At 44.7% G+C, this 19,661-nt stretch overlaps 1 protein-coding gene and 1 long non-coding RNA gene across 9 annotated transcripts in view; one reads left to right on the top strand and one right to left on the bottom strand.

Annotated features, from left to right (window-relative positions):
* The window catches only part of satb1b (SATB homeobox 1b), a 63,802-nt gene extending 47,219 nt beyond the window's left edge, over window positions 1-16,583 (top strand). For all 8 annotated transcript variants that reach the window (XM_019279117.2, XM_027286237.1, XM_019279119.2 and 5 more), the window contains 2 exons: window positions 13,126-13,332; window positions 15,287-16,583. In XM_019279117.2, the coding sequence (XP_019134662.1) occupies window positions 13,126-13,332; window positions 15,287-15,919 (840 nt within the window). In that variant the 3' untranslated portion in view covers window positions 15,920-16,583. The remainder of the gene's footprint in view (window positions 1-13,125; window positions 13,333-15,286) is intronic.
* On the bottom strand, window positions 10,441-15,273 carry LOC113747255 (uncharacterized). The gene is made up of 2 exons (XR_003463498.1): window positions 14,979-15,273; window positions 10,441-10,826 (listed from the first exon to the last, which is right to left on the bottom strand). It is a non-coding gene; the product is annotated as an uncharacterized LOC113747255 (long non-coding RNA).
* Window positions 16,584-19,661: the final 3,078 nt, after the last annotated feature.

Genomic DNA, 19,661 nt, shown 5'->3' with positions numbered 1-19,661 from the left:
CATAATTTTTTCGCTTTGATTTTGGGGATGTCTTTGAATTCAGTCCTCTGTAGGTTGATAGTTTTCATTTCCATTAATGATGTGGCATCCTTTCATTCTTAACACATTATTCAGTCCATATCAGGAAAGATATCCAGCGTGATTTCTTTTCCTGTTGAGATCTGATGTATTTTCAAAGTGTTCCTTTCATTTTTTTGAGCAGTGTATATATACTAATATATAACTAATTCTGTCCTGGGTTTAAACTATTTAATAATAAAAAAAGGAAACATCACAAAAAACAATTGAGATTTAACAATTCAATGACGCATCCGCCTTATTTATCGGTATCGGTATCGGCGATACTGGCCCGTATTTACTTGGTATCGGATCGATACCAAAATATGCAGTATTGCACACCACTAGTGTCTCAGTCAGGAAGAATGGTAAAATATATATTTAGACAACACGCTGTGAACGACAGCTCAAGTCCAGAGAGGCTTTTGCAGCCTTGCAGGGAGAAAATAACCACTACCCAAAGCCTTGGGTTACAGAGCACCATGCCAAGCAAAGACTGCTGGTACTGGAGGTTGGGAGCACAGTGTGGATGTGGTTGGTGATGAGGATTGGAGGATGGGCTGGGACTGGCAGGATGCCCATATGGGGTCCAGGGAAATAATCATGGGGGGAGGGTGGAGGAAAAAGGGCCTCATCGCCAAAGCTGGCACCGTCCCCCCTTCAGCTCGGCGTGCAGTTTCAACCTCTGCCTCTTCAGCTTCAGCTTAGGATTTCCCAGCATGCTTACGCAAGCACAGGATCAGGTGACCGGGATCCGTTGGTATCAGTCGGGTAGATTTATTTTAGGGGGGGGGGGGGGGGGGGGGTACTTGTGCAGCATGGTGGCGGGTCTTTAGTGTATTTAGACTTTGTGTGAAGTGAGAATGGACGGAGGAGAGTGATGGAGATCTGAAGACAGTCTTAGGTGTGTGTGGGTTTATGTGCAGGCGCATTTGAATGTGTATGTTTGTGTGTGTTAGTGTGTGTGTGTGTGTGTGTGTGTGTGTTTGAGGTGGGGGGGGGTTCTGGAACGCAGCCATCCTGTCCTCTCTTAGGGCTCGTAACCACAGCAGGCCTCAGCCACCCCTTTAACTGCCCCTCCTCTCTCACATATTCAATGTTGCATTTCAATCACTCTTTTACTGCCACATATTCAGCGTAGTAACTATAGAGCAGTGAATCTAACCCAAGCCGTATTACTTTATCAGATTAATGGTCGCCATTCACTTAAAGTCTGGGCATACTTTTATTTTTTTTCTTTGTGTAAGTAATCCGTGCAGCCTATTCTGATTTATTAGGACAGATATTACATTTATTCTTTGATAAAATCACAATCATTATTCATGATCCATTCCTCGATGATTCAAACTGATCGAACGCTCCGTCTCCATCTAGCTTCGGGAGATTTCAGACTTGGAGAAAACATCTGCGTGCCGCTGGTTCGAATCCAGCACACGCCGATGCCAGAAGTGTGGCTGCATCCGCCAAAACGTCCCATTTCATTTTTTCGCCTGCAGAGGCGCAAGCTATGATCTGGATAGCCCGGAGTTGATGTCAACATTATTAACTGGCTCAGTAGAACCAGAGTGCTATCGAGCAAGCGGCTCCGGCGCTTTGTTTTCATTCACGTTAACAGTGGGAGGGGGGGGCTAGAAGGCGGCTAATGTTCAGCTGAGCGATGGGAGGTGGAGCGGGCTTGGGGGGCCGTTCCTTTGACACGACTTTTGTGTCTGAACATCCTCAACGCTTCCTGAGAGGAATGGCACAACGGATGGAATCAGAGTCCCTGCTGTCATAAAACAAGCACCCTGGGAGCCCCTCGCACCGCGGGGCTCAAAGCCCTCCGACTCCCTCAGTGACCACAAGACTACAGAACGCCGTCGACGCCACCACCAACAACCAACACCGCCCTCTCTCCCCATCGCTCTGCCTCTCTCTCAAATCGCTCATTCTCCCCTGGAAGAGGCTACGCTAATTAGCCAGGCTCTAATGAGACAGAATGGCACTGATCTGGTCCGCCGCTGCGCCACCGGGGGGGCCCGGGCAAGGGGGGGGAGGCGGTGGTGGTGGTGGTGGTGCAGTAGGGGGAGAGAGGGGAGAGCAAGAGAGGGGGGATGACGAGGGGGAGGGAGGTTGGTGTATGCCATCTGTCACCCTGCACCCGCCTGGCACGGCGGTCCCTGGAGTGGAGGGGTGTGTGTGTGGTGGGGGGGGCGATGGTGTTGCAAAGGGAGAGGAGAGAGAGGAGGAAGGGGGTGGGGGTTGTTGGTCTGGAGAGGTGGGGGGGAGTGGGTGGAGGTGGGTGGAGGCAGGTGGGGACACTGATACGAGGAGGAAGGGAGGGTGACACGATAACTGGAACTACTTCCTCCACGTTTGAAAATGACTCATTTCCTGTGAGGGGCGGAATCTGCTTAGTGGTCGTACGTGTTTTACGGAGGGGGCTCGGCTTTAATCTCAGATGGTTGGCACATGACCCACCCGACCAGAACGGACCAATGACACACACACACACACACCAACCACTTCCATCACTGTGCTCCATCCGATGGCTGCTTAACAAGAGGGGCAGATGGCTGACCTTTTCGGATGTCTGTTTCTAGATTGTGGCCGTTCAGAGGTTCGCCTGTTACCGAGAAGCCACTCGGGGTCAGCGCGTCAGAAGTCATGTTTTGCATGATGAGTTCAGTACAAATGGCATTAAAATGGCATCCTAGGATAGTAAAAAAAAAAAAATCGACACAGCGGAGACGTTATCGGATACTTTTTAATATCAGGAACCGCTCGCGGGCTGTGTATGTGCTGGAGCGGCGCGGTGAGATTTTGCAAAGTTGTACTTTGTGCGTTCAAGATGTTTTTTTTTTTGTGTGTTTGCGGATTCACTGTCCTCCACACCTCGCTCTCCCTCAAATTAGGCAGATCAGAGCAGGCATATCGCAACCCCAGGGGATCTAAAAGGGCCGTGACTGTTTATTAATTGATTTATTTATTTATCTCCCGTGCCTGCTTGGTTATTAGGTTGCCATGGGAAACAGGCTAGGCCAGATCCTCTCTATTATTAAAGACACAATTTCTTGAACTGGAGACCCAGCTGTCTGAATAATTAATTTAGCGAATGAATTATCTTGCAAACGGTAAGTCTTCCCCTCCCTCTGAAATGAGCCTTTCTCTTATTGTTTAATGGACAGTGGAATTCCCACCAGCCTGTTTTTCTCTCTGCACTGCCTGTTTCGTCGAACCCTCCTCCTCCTCCTCCTCCTCCTCCTCCTCCCTCTTAGCAGGAGCCCGGGGGTCTCACTGAGCATGCCTAGAGCACTTTGTGTCTCTCCTGCCATCTCTCTCACTTACGCCTTACATGCCACCTCTCACCCCATCTGTCTCCAATTGCACAACCCACTCCCTCCTCCTCGCCCGCCTCCTACCCTGCAGTCCAAACAGGGAATCTACCCCGACTGTCTCCAAATTGTCATCACCTCCGATGCATTATCACATGTTTGCTCTCACTTCAAGCCCTAACCAGTGCTCGTCCTACCAACCTGACTAGTCCTTACCCTCTGCTAGCCTGTTAGTGAATCCTACCCTGGTCCCAGTGACAGGCACTGTGTTCTGTAAGCTCTTTCTTTGCTACAAATGTTTACCAGCTAACCCTCTCCCACTGTCTCCACTTCTCCTGACAGACCACACAGGGCTTGTTCTGAGGCCCATTCTCGCTAATCTGATCAGGCAGGCAAATACGCCGGGAAAAGCGCTTTAATGATCCCCCTAATTACCTCAAGTCAATACCAACTGTATTATTAGACTCGGGGAAAATATTCCATTAGGGTGCCCCCCGTGGGAGTCCCCCCTGTGCGCGCTGATGTCACGCGCTGCGCGCCCCCTACGCTTGTAATTAATTTTATTTACACACTCAGGAATGCACAAGGTCGCACCTGCAGCCCGGAGCCGCCCGACTCGGCCCGCCTAATCAGATCTGTCATAATTATCATTCTGCATGCTTCTGACACACGCCGGGAAATATTTCAATTTAACTACAGCCACTAGCTCCGGCAGATGCAGTCTGAGAGAGAGAGAGTGTGTGTGCATACAGAAGTGTGTGTGTGTGACTGAGTGAGAGGGAATTGCATGGGGAGATATTAGGACCTATCCAAGTACTCATGCTGGTGCTTGTGTGCACTTGGTTTTGGTAGCATTATTTGCTCACTCTCTCTCTCTCTCGCCGTCTTTCACAATCTCCTCTCTGTGTCCTTATCTCTTTGCCTCTAAGGGAGACTGACTTTCATCCTCATCACTCTGTCTACACTCTTGTTTTTACAATACGCCGCACAAATCGAGCCTGCAAGAGGACATAGAAGTTGCCTTTTCAGCCACGTACAGAGAGACACTTTTTGTGTGTGTGTGTTTACTTTGTTGCCACTTGTGTAAATATTCCATTTTTAAGTTGAAGATGAATTTCCAAGCCGAACGAGACACGCAAAGCCACAGCGCCGAGTAAACAAGTGCACACGAAGACTTCCCTTCCAACACTTTTTAAGGGATGCATTTTTGTTCAGTTTCATTAGTATCTGCAGCAAACTTGTAGGCCAATTAAGAATACTTATTTAGCTGACATAGACAATTTGCAGGTTTTCTGCTATTTCAATCCCTAATTCAATAAGATCAGTCATGATTTATCAGCTTAATTATGCTTTGATATTAGCAATTAAACCCAAGCTTTGAATTAAATCTCAATCAAGCTCTTATAATTGATGGAATTAGACTGCATGTAGGTGCTTTCTGTGTTTGCCGCCGCCGCTGTTTATCTCCAGTTCATCTTCGGCGTGTTTGTTGTCTTCTGCGCATTCATCCTCCATCTGCCTCTGCAGTATTGAACCGAAAAGATTATAAACAAGAGGTAAATTTGTGGTGGGAGAACAGTGTTTGAACATTCAGTGTGTGCTGTGCAGACAGCGCCGGTACCCAAATATCAGCCCACCACCAGGCTAAACTAGATTATGGTGCAATTTCAACAATACTAATATTTGATACAAAGAGGCACATGTACTGTGGCATCATCAGTGACTCGATTTTCAGCCATTTTGTACACACAAACAATGTGAAGTGCTTTAGTGGACAAAAGGGAAGGCAGTTTCACTAAAATGGTGCAATCGACTGATATTTAAAGTCAATTTTATATGTTTTTTTGTGAGATAAAACCCAAAATGTCGCTGATCATATTCAAGCAAACATCATTAGATTTAGCTCTCTTGTTCTTGAGCAAGGCACTTCTCCTTGCTGAGAATCCAACACATGTAGCTGCACCGGGGGGAACTCCCCGGGCATTGTTACTATGTTGTATGTGCAGCTGTGTGTGAAGAACAACTTTACTCAGAAAGAACGTGCAGTTAAAAAAAACAAAAAAACACTGTAACCACACAGATGTTTAATGTGCTCCATTTTAGATGGACTGGTCATTTGCCTTTGGCTATTCTTTATGCTCCATCTGCCTCTATTTGGTTTGCTCGAAAATTCCCTGCACACTTTATTGGTCCGGCAGCCATGACGTAAACCGCCACACTGAAACGGTCGGGGCATTGTTTCTGGGAGCAAGTGCTGACACAGAAAAAGAGGCCATTTCCTGCACAGTCATGCCTTCCCCTCCACAATGTGTGTCGTGTTAGCTGTCAGTCTGTTATTGTTGTCAGCTCGCTTATTGTATCTGGAGAGGTCGCGACCCCCTCTTCAGAAAAACGTTCACTGTTTGGCGAAGACTTCTCCGTGTCGCAAGCTCGAATAGAGATGAATTGTTTGGCATGTATGATTCAGACTGGCAAATTTCTCTCCTGAAGCTCAGCCACTGACAACCTCACAAAAGAGGATAGTGACACAATCTGGCAACCGCAATCTGGGAAGCATCCTGTCTGACAAGACATCAGAGTCGTATTAACGTGATTTAATAACAAAATAAAGAATGATTTCAGTTTTTAATCCTCTAATCTTTCCTTGAGAGAGACTTCATCGTTGAGGGCTAGAAATTTCATCTTCCGTCAGCGTAGTCGCCGATCCAGCCATCTTCAGATGTCCGTTTGATCCATCTGTTTTGTAGCGTGCCTCCTTATAAACGCTCGGGAGCAGCGTGTGAATTGGAATCAGATGGCGGGGTTATGAAAAATGATGCAGGAGGTCAATAAATATGTGGCTTTACAATAAATTCAACTCTTTGATCACCATATGGCGATTGGGGTACGGTGGTTGAGCCGTTTCAGATGCTTCATAGCGCTGACACGCTCCTGTCAAAATGTAAAACGTAACTATACATCAGGACACGGAGCCTACGTAGAAATCACATTATGAACACGAAGCGGGGCTTTTTTCTTTTCTGTAACGCCGCATAAACGAGTATTTTTGTGATCTAGCAAAGCCGTTTCCAGCGTAAACCTTCCCCCTTGAGTGAATGAAAGAATGCAAACATGATTGCTTTGGGTATATACAGTAATGAATGCACAGTTCAGTAATCTTCCCCGCGTTCTGTAGCGCAGCAAATTTTGTAGGTTAAGATCTCGCTAGCAGTCATTTTGTTTCATGGAAACCTTGCTCGCGGAGTCAATGAAAGAATATAAACATGATTACTTTGGGTATATAATGAATACGCAACGTAACCATCATTATTCATGACGATGATCAACGGGTTAAATCCTCCATTGAACCGTAAATGAATTCCTGCGCTTAAAGCGTCGACGTTAGGACCACCAGAACACCTCCACAGAGGAGCGTCAATTTGGATTAGCTCCCCGTTTAAAGGACTAAATGGACTTTTGGGGGGGGGGGTTTGTCACCTGACCCATTATCTGATGATACAAATGGGACCAAAACCATCTCTGTAAGTTGTTATTAGTTCACTCCAGTGCTCATGTCATCCCCCGCAACATACAGCATATAAAATAATTTGCTGCACAGCGTGTCGAGCAAACATCTTTGAGTGGCCGCGCGGACACCAGGAAAGAAATTGAATAAAGACGCTAATGGAGAAGTAAATGGGACTTTGTGGTGTTATGGTTGGTCTGCTAGCGGAGTACAATGAGTTTTTCACTATATTTTATTGGCACATCATTGCTGTCCTTCCAATTGCAGTTCAAACAAGGCCACTGACCCCATTTCCATCGCGCTATCTTCCTCACAGTATTCCAAAGATTATTTGTACAGTCATTCAGAGCTGTTCTATTTGCATATAAAGACTTATTCTCCCCCCCCCCCCAAAAAAAAAAAATCTGGCCCTGAATCGTGCAGTCAATTATTGCTTATTGTTGCGGGAGATTCACATATGCCCGAGCATCGGGAACGTTTCAACACTCCGCCGTCGTCAGCAGATGGGGGCGTCCACCAATGGGCGTAAAACGTAACACGTGCACACACGTTACCTTGAAGCGAGTCGTGAACGCGCACGCCGGTTTTGGCCCGCTTCAGGGAGGAGAAGCATGTTATCGGCTGCATTTATCTGCATAGTGTTGTCTGCCAGTGCTGGGCCTCTGCCAGGTTCAAGGAGGAGGAAAGACAATAATGCATTGTCTTCCCCCCCCCCCTACTTTTAGCTCTCTCTCTCTCTTGTTCAGACACAGAAGAGGTTTGTCTGGCTGCCTCCGAAACAGTCCTGCCACCCCCCCACCCCCTCAACCAGCCAGCCACAACAATGGCGGCAATCATTTCTTCATCTGCGATTTCTTCTTCCATTTTTTGATGTGTCATCCAGACTCTTTTTCTTTTTTTTCTTTTTTTCTTCCTCCAAATGTAAACGTTACTCGATATACTCGCATGTTTCTGTTTCTGGGGTTGAAACTGAGGACATAATTTTTGGTCACGCAGTAATCCGAGGAAGGTGGAGAGCAGGAGGGTTGGGTGGAGGGTGGAGGGGGGACTCAAATGGCAAATTGATGGACATCTGTTGGCTTATTTTATTTATTTATTTTTGCTGTGGCCGAGGTCAGCCTGATGGGGCTGATAACAAGCAAATGAGATTAGAGGGAAGGTGTTGGCCAGGCCGTGTGACAGACCCTCTCTGTCTGTCCGTCCTTCTGTCTCTCTCTCTCTATCTGTCCTGACTGTCCCCGTCTCACAAGCAGAGCCAGTTGTTCATTTATGTTCCCTCCCCCCGAGCCTCCATGTTGGGGGGTGGTGGTGTTTGCATTGGTAGTTTGGTGGCGAATGGGTGAATGGGTGGGTAGGTTGGGGCGGTGAATACCATGCTGTTCTCTGACAGAGCGGGCCTATGCTCTTATTGGCAGCTTGTGACTGCAGCACTCACATACACGGTGTACCACATTGCATAGCTGGGTGAATCTCACGCATGAATTCAACTATTGTGTTGCAAGGAAAATATTTCAGATCAGAACGCCCGGTTGCTATTTATACCAGTGCTATACAATAGCCCGCTGAAGAGTTTATTACCCTTTTAATGTGGCACCTTATGACCCCAGAGCCCCATGAGCCTCTGGTCAGGTCTATGTCTACTGTAAAACAAGAAAAAAGGCTGGTGGTTCTTGATTGCCAGTCCCGTTGTCTGAAACTAATTAATAATTAAGCAACGATGACCTAGAGGCAGAGGATTATTGTGCAATATTGTCGCAGGTGTGTGCCAACATAGCAAGATAATCCTATGCCTGTCAGCGCTTATTGCTTCGATGAACCTGTTTGCAGCATCTGTGAGTTTCGACTGAGAGATGCATCAAGCATCAAAATAAACCGGCGTTCTACCTCACTACTCTGTGGTTTCTGAGGTGATTTCGCATCGGCGTACTTCAGTAGGTCAGTCGAAAAAAGCTTTCCAGTCTTTCTTGAGCGTCACGCTTCAGTCTGCCAGAAACAATGACGTGCAGCAGCTGATAGCAGACTGGATCATTTTCTGTCAGTGGATGCCACAGATATTTGTGGCACTATCTGTTGGTTTTTTTTTTTTACAATGAATCCATTAGTCGTGTATGAAATGGTGAAAAACTCCCGTCACAATCATTTTCATCATCGGTCAATCTGCCAGTTTTCCGACCTGACGAACCGATCAATCATTTTGTCCATAAAATGTCAAACGAGAACCGTTTGAACTTTCTCGAATCTCGGGCTGACATTTTCAGAATCCTCGTTTGTCCGACCCGGCAGTCCAAAAATTCGAGAAATACTCTATTTACAGTGATCTCAAACAGAATAAAGCAGCAAATCCTCACATATGAGAAGCATGCACCAGCAAATGTTTGGAAGATTTTTCCTTGTCAGCGGATCAAAATTGTGGAAGATGAAGCAGAGTTTGGAAAGCTTTTTCCACCTCGGATCAAATTTATTGGGAAGACGAAGAAATCGAAGTAGTCAAATAATTCTGATCTGAGTTTTTTTACGGCTAACAGATCCTGATACTCGTCAGACGCTCGGTTACTCCGGCTGTCTGCTCGGCTACCGGCTCGTCTGAGATTGTTTTCTGGAAATGTCTGCCTGTGGTTTCGTGTTGACGAGAGGTGTGAGACTTCAGCATACATTCTTACCTTTATATATGTAAAAAAAAAACTGTGAAAACTGATATGAGTGTAGTTTGCTGTAGGTGATATAATTCCATTGCAAACTTGCAAGTATCCCCTGTCTGGTATCCTCTCTCTCTCTGTGTTGATTCGAGGTTGAACCGTGACTTGAGAAAATGTCTTGACTTGAACGAGGGTTGTTGTGGAACACGGTGAGTGTGTTGTACTGTACTCTGTGTTTGGCCGACAACCGGGCCTGTTCTGAACTACCTGTTCTATTTATTTATAGAGAGCCCTTAATGATCTTCAACAGAAAAAAACACAGAGCACACTGGATTGAAGAGCCCTAGATTTTTGTTTTCTGGACCGTGTTGGAACACTTTAGCAGCAGGGGCAGCAAGTTCCATGATCCAATCAAGAGCGGTTGGTGCTTGTCAGCTGCGGTGGAGAGGCTCGACAAATTACATTAAACAATAAAAGGGGAAAACAGATTTGCAACAGTATGATAATGTCGAACGGGAACGTTGAGCATGAAATGTTGTTGGTTTAGTAATTCTTAGGAGAGATGAGAGCTCCGCGCTGCTTTACATTTTAGAATAAATACGTTTTTCTGTATTTACATCTCTTTTCTTTTTCAACTGACAACAAGGCGGTCGGCTCTCTAACTTCTCTGGCTCTCTGCTGTCTCTTTTTTCTCTGTTTCTCACTGTCTCTCTCCTCCCTTTATCCCCGCTGCCTCTGCCTGGCCTGTGGAAGCAATGCAATTAGACAAACACAAACAAAGCTCTTGAAAGTGCCATGGAAAATGCTGACTGTCCACTGTCCACGGCGCTGGCCGGGGGAGCAGCGTTAACTGCCGTTTGACGTGCGTCACATGAAAAAACGTTCAGCAGATTCTTTTCTTTTTTTTTATTTTGTGAATCTTTTCCTTCAACTCCTTTTTTTTTTTTTTTTTACAAAAGCTAAATGTCAGCTCCGAAAACTGTAGCAATGCAGGCGGCAAAGTACAAAAAAAAAAGAAAAAAGCCACACACAAACAAGAGTTCACACTTGTGAACTAATAAACTCTCTGTACTTTATTTCATCAAATGGACTTCCTGGCATTGAAATGGAGTTCACGTCGCGCCTTTGTTTGATTGGCTCTGCTACTTTGGGTTTAATCCTGCTGGTTTGGGGAGTGTTTGAGTTGGATTACTCCATCGTTGGGCCGGGGTACTGTTTCTCTGGCTTTGACAAGATGGTGTGTGGTGGGGTTTTTTTTGTGTGCTGTCTGTTTGTGTTTTGCGGTGTGTGTGTGTGTGTGTGTGTGTGTGTGTGCTCCCTCACTACCGAATCAGCTGAAACCACAGACAGCCCAACTGGAGCGCCGTCCAAATCCCTCTGCATGCAAATTAAAAACGCAACAATAAACGTGGCAAAGGAACAAGGTGGGCACGCAGGCTTTATGGCCCCCTCTACCCGCTCTCCCTCTCTCTCTCTCCCTCTTTATGTCACTCTCTCTCTTTCTCCCCCCCCACCACCTCCACCCCTCTCGGCTTCCTCCAAAACCCCTCCTGGGTTTGATGTGGCTTATGGGAGGAGTTGGAACAGGGGACAACCAAACTGCTGAGTTATCTCTTGCATGCAGTGTGGCGGCGTGGCTCTGCCCTCTGTGTGCACGCGTGTGTGTGTGTGCATGTGTTTGTGCGTGCGTGTGTGTGTGTGTGTGTGTGTGTGTGTGTGTGTGTGTGTGTGTGTGCGCGGACCAGCAGCGCGGTGTAATCCTGTGGAAATGAAAGGTGCTGCCGCGCACTGGCCGGGAGATTACAGCACCGCTCTGTCACGCTGCCAGGACAGACCGGGCTGAGCGAGTAGCCCTCCGTTACACACACACACACACACACACTCACACACACACACACACACACACACACACACTCACACACCTCGCTGCCTCTCTTTGACGCTGCGTTTCCTCCTCACTGGTTTCACTCCCCGACCATCCCTCCTTCTTCATCCACTCTTGTCCCTTTACAGCTCTCTTGTAGAGTCACTACAGCTTTACCCCACCCATCCATCACACACACTCCTCTTCGCTCTCCCACAGAGCACTACAGTGTGTTATTTCCCTTCACTCTTACTCACACACACGCACGCATGCTGGCCTGCTGAGATTTTAGGTCGTCACGTCTGAGTCTGGGAGACCACGTCACTCCGACCCTGCAGAGCCCTTCAGTCTGTGCAGTCAGCTCGATGAACGAACACACGCACGTCTGAAGACTTTGTATTCGCTGTAACCTCCAACTCCTCCTGTCCTGTATCCTCTCATCTACAACCCGATCCAAATCCTGACCTCAATCAGTCAAGTCCTGGTGCAGAAATGAACGAGGACAAGGCCGTACAGCTTAAATGTAGGTCCTGCAACTCACAGCTAGTGTTTTTTTATTCTATAAAATGTCAGAAAATCATGAAAATTGAAGATTATATTCCTCAAATTGTCAAAACTCACGAGTTAACCATCATAAAAGACAAACAGAAGCAAATATTTAAATATTTAAAATCTGTCAATTGACTAATCAATCTGCAAAAGCAATATTATTACCAATATATTCTCATATTGATCTATAATTGTGGCAAAGAATTGCAAAATTACATATAAATTGAAGCTGAATTCATGTTTAAACCGGTGTGAAGCGAAATGATTTCTTCCTGAACAACCTTCAGCAACTTATTTTGATCATTTTTAACTATAATTTGCTTTGGATCGTTCATTTAAACAACATTTTGTGAAAGCGTATGATCATATCGCCGCGACACTTCATCTTAACTTAGCCGAACCTTCATGTGCACGTTCACGCGATCCCGCACAGCTCTGCAGCGCTCTCACCACAAAAGTCGCTTTTGTCCCGCGTGTAACGTGTCAGACTCTCACATTGAATCTTCCAGATTGAGTCAAGGTCAGACTCTCGATTGTGCGCGCCCCATTGTTATTGATGAAATAAAGCGTTTGTGATTGGACTGTCTTCCTCCAGCTCTGTCCTTCATGGCCCTCTGCTGGAGTGTTTCAAACACTGGGAGTCACTCGCCTCCCCCTCCCCAAAGGATGCTGCTCAATATGCCGGTGTGTGTTTCTCTCGTCGCGTTAAATCGCTCCTTCCTGCTGTGTTGCTTGACCTTGGCTAATTCACATCTTCATCTTCAGCTGTGGCAGAAGAAAAAAAACACACATACTAACTGCAGGTGCAGTTACTGTAGAACGACGGGCTGTTATCTGCATGTGTGTCTTTACTTTTATTTCGACTTATTTTAAGACTGGAAATCATTTTCGTACCTTAAACAGTTTGAAACGCTGTAACTTTGGATCTTTTTCATCTCGGTGCTTTGATGCTTTCTGTCTTTCTCTTACTCATATCTATTTAAACATCAAAGAAGCATAATAAACAACACGGTTCTCCTCTCAGGTGAAGCCATGTAAAACTGCGTTATTGCGTGAACCAGTTTCAATACTCTTGGGGGTTGAAATTCGTTTAACACACTCGAAACCTCTCGGCGGTTGTTTTTTGACCTGTGTTCACATTTGAGCCCGTGATTTACTGACCTACTCTCCCCTTCTCTCTCTCTCTAATCCTTCCTTCAGGGCTGGCTCTGCGAGCTGCTGCGTTGGAAGGAGGATCCCTCCCCGGAGAACCGGACGCTCTGGGAAAACCTCTCCATGATCCGCCGCTTCCTGAGCCTCTCCCAGGTCGAACGCGACGCCATCTACGAGCAGGAGAGCAGCGCCGGGCAGCAGCACCACAACGAGAGGCCGTCGCACCTGATGCACATCTCCCCAGACCAGCTACAGGTGAGCGCGGCGGCACGTGTCTGTGTCTGCACGTGTTTTTATGATGCAAACATGCTCATAAAACATAAAACCATGCATGCAAATATCAGCTACACACTCACAAATGTACATGCATTACACAGATTCTGTTGTTTTCTTGTAGGAAGCACAGATGTATAAATACACACACACACACACACATGCTCATACAAGATTTGATTACATGCTTGAACCACACAGATCCGGACTCTGTTATTCATGTCAGAGCTGAAACGATTAGCTGATTAATTGATTAGTTGATTAACAGCAACTATTTTTGACCAAAGATTTGCTTGTTCCAGCGTCTTAAATGTGACGATTTACTGTTTTCTTTGTCTTATGTGACTTTAAACTGAATATATTTGACAAAACAAACAGTTTAAGTGCATTAACTCTGGATTTAGGATGTCACGATCAGCTTTTTTCACTATTTTCCATCATTTTATGGACCAATCGATCGGTCAGTCGAGGAAATGATCAGCGGATGAGCAGTCAGATAGTTGTAACCTCGAGTTCACGTGAACAGGCAGCATGTGAGACAGAAACAAACGCTCCTCTGATAAAACTCCGCTCGCTTGTATCTGCTGTTTCTGAAGCCTCCGCATCAAAAACACAAAATTTCCCCTCGCTCCTCGTTCGTTTAATCTCAACTAATTTCCCAGGAATCTGTAATAAACAACACTTTGGAGTTTTTTTTTATTTTTTATATGAACTCTTTTGTAATTAGAAACACGGCAGCAGTAAAACTTTTTCAGCAATGTGAGATATCATTAGCCTAAACTTATTTAAAAGAGCCGCTTTATGAAAGACATCTGGCAGATGAATGGAAAATAACACACAGGCTTCGGTTAACGGTCGAAATATCTTAATGAAGTACAATAATACTTCTATTAAAAGTCTGAGCCACAGCTGAGCGGTTGATTAGTTATTTGGTTACTCTGAGACGTGGCCGGCGTCTCACAAAGGCTGCTATTTACTGGATATAAATAAGGTAACAGGATTTCTTTTACGAATCAATCCCAGCAGCAGATATAGAATGAGGGAATTTTTCTTACTTTACATGCAAACAGAAACGCTTTGATTGTTTCTGACTCAATGTTGCAGTTTTTACACCGTCCATAAGAGACTAGTTTTTAAATATTTTGCTCCGGTCCTTCACTAACGCGACACATCAGCCAAATTAGCTCACATTTGCTCAACAAGAACTGTCACAGCCGGGTATATTGGTCCGGTAAAAATCACATCTTTGGGTGCATTTATGCAGCTGGCAAACAAGAGTATCCCCCGCAAAGTGCTGCATTTTGCAAAAAACTTCATTATGAAACAGCTATTCTCCAGCGTCTGACTCAGAAGTGAAAAATATAAAAAAAAGCAGAGCACCCATTTCGACAGAGGGGTCAACGGGGACCACGAGTTGCCCACTCACTCCCTCTCCAACCACACAATGAGACATTTTACGAGCGGTGTGTCATGTGTTTACACTAACGCGACTCTGACGGCCCGAGTGAAAGCCATCGATAGCATTCTCACATCGCGGCGTGAATTGTGCACAGGGAGCTTGTTTATCACCGCCTGGCAATAGAGCCTGATAAGCAGCAGAGGCTATTATAGAGAGGCCAGTTTCCCACTGTGTGTGTGTGTGTGTGTGGAGTTCATGCATATGTGTGTGTTGCCTCTACCCCCACAATGAGAGACACAATCTCCCAGCTCCCAAAAAAAAAAAAAAAGTCATATCTGCAGAACTGATTACATTCAATGAGATATTACATGGAAAATTCCTTCAACCAAGTGCCTGTTCTATACACAGCGGGCCCATTTTTCCTCACAACTCAATTGATTTTAATGAAAGGCCTTATTAAGGCGCCGATAAGTGTTCACTGATAACATCCCCGTCTCCTTTCTCTTCCCTTTTTTTTCATCCCCCTTCCCACTGCAGGCTCAGCCACCCCAGTCACAGCAGCAGCACCACCAGCCCTCCCTGTCTCTCCAGCACCCCTCCCAACCCCTTTTGTCCCAGCAGCCCTCGCAGCAGCAACAGCAGCCGAACACCGGCCCCCGGTTGCCGCCACGCCAGCCCAGCACGGCGTCTCCGGCCGAGATGGAGGACGAGGTGAGCCGCGGAGGGAGCATCAAGTCCCGCACCTGCGGCGGGAAAATCTCCCTCGAGGCTCTGGGAATCCTGCAGAGCTTCATCCAGGACGTAGGCCTGTACCCCGACGAGGAGGCCATCCACACCCTGTCGGCCCAGCTGGACCTGCCCAAGCTCACCATCATCAAGTTCTTCCAGAACCAGCGCTTTTACGTCAATCACCCAGCCAAGGCGCTGAAGGAACCCAATAACAACAACAACAACAACAACAACGGCACGGCAGCCACCACCAACACCAGCAGCAGCAGCAGCTCGGCCTTCGAGGAAGAGCTGACGGACTTCAGGGAGAGCGGAGAGCTGCTGAAAGAGCTGGACGAAACGACGCAGACCAACAGCACCATCTTCTCCATCAAGATCGAAGAGCAGCTGGCTCGAGGCGCCGAGGCCCAGTCAGAGTTAGAACACGAGGCCAAGGAGTAGAACTCCCTCCTCCATCCTCCACCTCCACCTGCGTCTGAACATGTACTGAGAGTTTTCCTGTGCACACACACACACACACACACACAGACTGATGACTGTGTTAGTGTAACACTCCGGCCCGACGTAGAACCACCACCACACCGCAAATAAAGAAAAAGTAGTGTTTTTAAATCAATGCAGCGCCCGGACTATACGAGGAGTGTTTCTATATATATGAGCTGCAGACTGACAGGCTATGTGAAGCGAGCGTTCACACACTGGAGAGCCCATTTCAGACTCGAGTACTACTTTTTGGATTTTGTAAAACTTGTATTATTCACTGTAAAGACTGATGCATCGTTTAAATAATCTGCACAAAAAATTATTAAGTATGTTGCCGTGGATATTTGCTGACTGCACTCTATGTCTGTTGTTTTACACTGACTTACTTTATCTTTTTTGAGCTACTGATTATATTTAAAAAGAAAAAAAAGCCCCCCACCCCCTCTCTCTGGAGTTTGCTAGGACTTTGATAGGTGTTTACGTATGTGATGTTTAACTGGAATTTTTTTTTAAATAGCAAATGAAATCAAGGACCAAGTGGTTGACAAGGCCTTAATCATGAGGTATCGAGTCTGGAGCCTGCTGGCAGATTAGTTATTCTTTAAAAAAAAAAAAAAAAAAAGCGCATAATGTGATTACGGATCACTCCAAAACTCTGGAAAACGTCGCGATCACCCCAGCCCAGGTGAATCTCCAACAATAGCTCAGTCTTTACATATTATTTGTTAGGGAGGAAATATAAATATATATATATAGACATTATATTGTAACTGTAAAAATAAAACAAACAAAAAAAAATTACAGTCTTAAAGAAACTATGCCAACAAATGCCTTGTACTATACGGCACTGCCGATGTTAGATTATTTTGCAAAACCTTTGTCACTGTAACTTTCTGAATCGCCACACACAGTTAGAAAATGTTTTTTATGTTGTCTGACATTATTTATTTGCAGTTCATGCAGTGTTTTTTCTGATGTAATTACTTCCTTTTTTAAAAGAAAAAAGTTTATGTTGCATAGAGCTTTTTTTTTTTTTAAATTTTTTTATTTTAAAGAAATTCCACCAACCTTTTTTTTTTCTATTTATAAATGTGATTTCGATGGGCAGTAAAAACAAAAAGTGTCTTAAACGTTTTAAATGGAGAAAATGTGCTTTAAAGGTTGCCTATATTAAAAAAAAAAAAAAGTGCTGTATGTCAACCAACTCATGCTACAAGCTTCACAATTAATGTCGTATGCAATTTTTACTATCATGCAAATAAGCTTAGGTAAAATGACTAACCTATAGAACACCTTAGAAAGAAAAACATATGCAATCTGTGTGAAAAATCGATGTCTGCGATGTGTCTTCCTTTGGTTAACAATCCAATTCAAAAAGCTATTCCTGTATAAATATTCTGTATAAAAAGTGTTTCTTTTTTATGAGTTCATTTCAATGAGAACACCAGTTATTTTGTTACGACTGACTGTTTTATAAGTGTTTCTCGGTTCCTTCCTGCAGAAAATGTTCTAAACTAGAAGTGGTTATTGATTGTTAATTACACAATTAAACTGTTTGTATTGTACCACAGATTTTTCTTGGCATTAACTTGACCAGAACTCTTTTTGACACCAGAGCGGGTGGATTTTTTTTTCCCCCGTCCCATTTCGCTCTGCGTACGAAAAAAGAGACGAAAACAATGTGAATCAGCTTAATCGGTTTACTGACTCATATCAGCCGCAGTCACTGAACACGTTATTTGTAATAACTGTAAATATCACATCTTATGAATCATTGATTGTTTATTATTGTAAATATATTTGAAGTTTGTGTAAGAGCTCACCGTACAGTACAAAAAAAAGAAAAAAGAAAGAATCAACGTTCTGTCGTGCCTCTTCTCCTCCCGAACCGACTGTACCTGAGCTCTTCTACTGCTGAGTGTATCTGAAGCACCTGTGAAATCTGAAATAAATAAATGTTAGGTGTGAACACCTGTAAAAGCCTTCTGCAGGGAGTTAAGATATAAAACAGCATAGGTGTCCCGACCTGGCTGTGAACCCCCAGGTGAGGCCTTTAGGAAATCACCCTCACCTGTTCACACCCCGACGATATGTGCCGGCGTTCCCCTTGATGTTCTTGCTCTTTTTTTTTTTTTCTCTTTCTTTCTTTCATGAATAAAAAAAAAAGCCAGAGTGTAACGTTGTGTGTGTTCAGAGGAAGAAACAGATCGTACACAAGTGTCAGACGCTCTCAGGGGGGGTCAGGAGGTGCGCCGACGCCGATTACAAGCGACTTGCTCGCCGACAAACAAGAGGTGAAGGCACCGACAAACAACAGGAACTCCGGCTAATGCTCCTCCTTCATTATCACTGTTTTCTTAAGGATCAGCCATGTTTGCCTCAGCCTTAGAAAAGGTTTTTCCACACAGATGGCTAATACTCCTCTGCGAGAGAGGGTTGTCGATCTTGGAGATGATTCGTTGGAATGATTTCTGCCTGAAAAAGGCAGTAAAATATCCCACACAAAAAAAAGGTTAGAGAATACAAAGTAAGTTGTTTTTTCAGCAGACTCGAGCTACAAAAAGATCACAAACACTGTCTGCTAAGCAGAGAGCACTGGAGTTTCACCACGGGTGGGTATCATGGGTGATTTCTCCGAGAGAAGTCTGGCAAACACAGAGCACTTTTTATACTCTGTCTCCATTAGGCTGTTTGCAGGCTCTCCACGGCATCAAACACACTTCAAAGACTTTCCCCCAGATGTCAAAATAGAAATCATAATTACAACAAGAATGGTGACTGATGAATCACTGACTGTTGCCCCGGCCTTCTCACGCTGTTGCTTATTTTTAAAAATTAGCAAGCTGCATTAGTTTCACAGAGAACACTCGCAGACGCGATGCGGTGTGCACGGTGCAGCAGATACAGACGCACATATCTTCTTGTGATATTTGTGGAAACTCTCGATGTCAAAGCAAATAAACTGTTTCCACATAAAGGCTGCAGATGCCGCACGTGGTTTGGTGAAGGGTTTGGGTGGAGTCGCTGAGGTCAAACCGCCAAATAAAGCTTCATTTAAACTCAGTGAGACTCACACATATATGTATTTTTGATCATATTTAGCCGTCAGAGGAGGAACTGAGCGGAAATAGTCACAGGATATCCAAATGTAAGGTAATATAATCAATTTATCAGTTGATATTTGTAAATAATATAAAAATATTTAATTATGAGTAAAGTTCGTCATTAAAACATAAAAACATAAGTATTATTAACAAAGTGTACAAGTATCCAAAGTTAAAGTGCTCACAATGCAGAAAAAACAGAGTTAAACTATTATTATTGTTTGTAAGCAGCATTTTAATATTGTATATTAACTATTTTATATACTTTTGTCTAGTTTAATCTGAAAGAAATTATATTTTGTAAACTCAACATATGTTTCTGTGTAAAATCTCGATCTGTAAATGAAGTAAAGATAACAAAATAAAGTTTAAAAGTTCAATATTTCCCTTTGAATAGGAGTAGAAGTATAAAGTAGCATGAAGTACTGCAAAAGTACAGTACTATAGCAAATGTACTTAGTTACATCCCACCAACAGATGGAAGAAAACAGCCCTGATGCTTGACTGAAGTCAAACTTTTATCACTTATAAAAAACTGTAAGTTTTTCGATAATGTGTTTCCGTATGTGTTTTTTTTTGGTTGCTAGGATGCACAT

This window comes from Larimichthys crocea, chromosome XIII (assembly GCF_000972845.2).
Source record: "Larimichthys crocea isolate SSNF chromosome XIII, L_crocea_2.0, whole genome shotgun sequence".
Lineage (NCBI taxonomy): Eukaryota > Metazoa > Chordata > Actinopteri > Sciaenidae > Larimichthys > Larimichthys crocea.
This window is presented reverse-complemented; position numbering and strand designations above follow the sequence as displayed.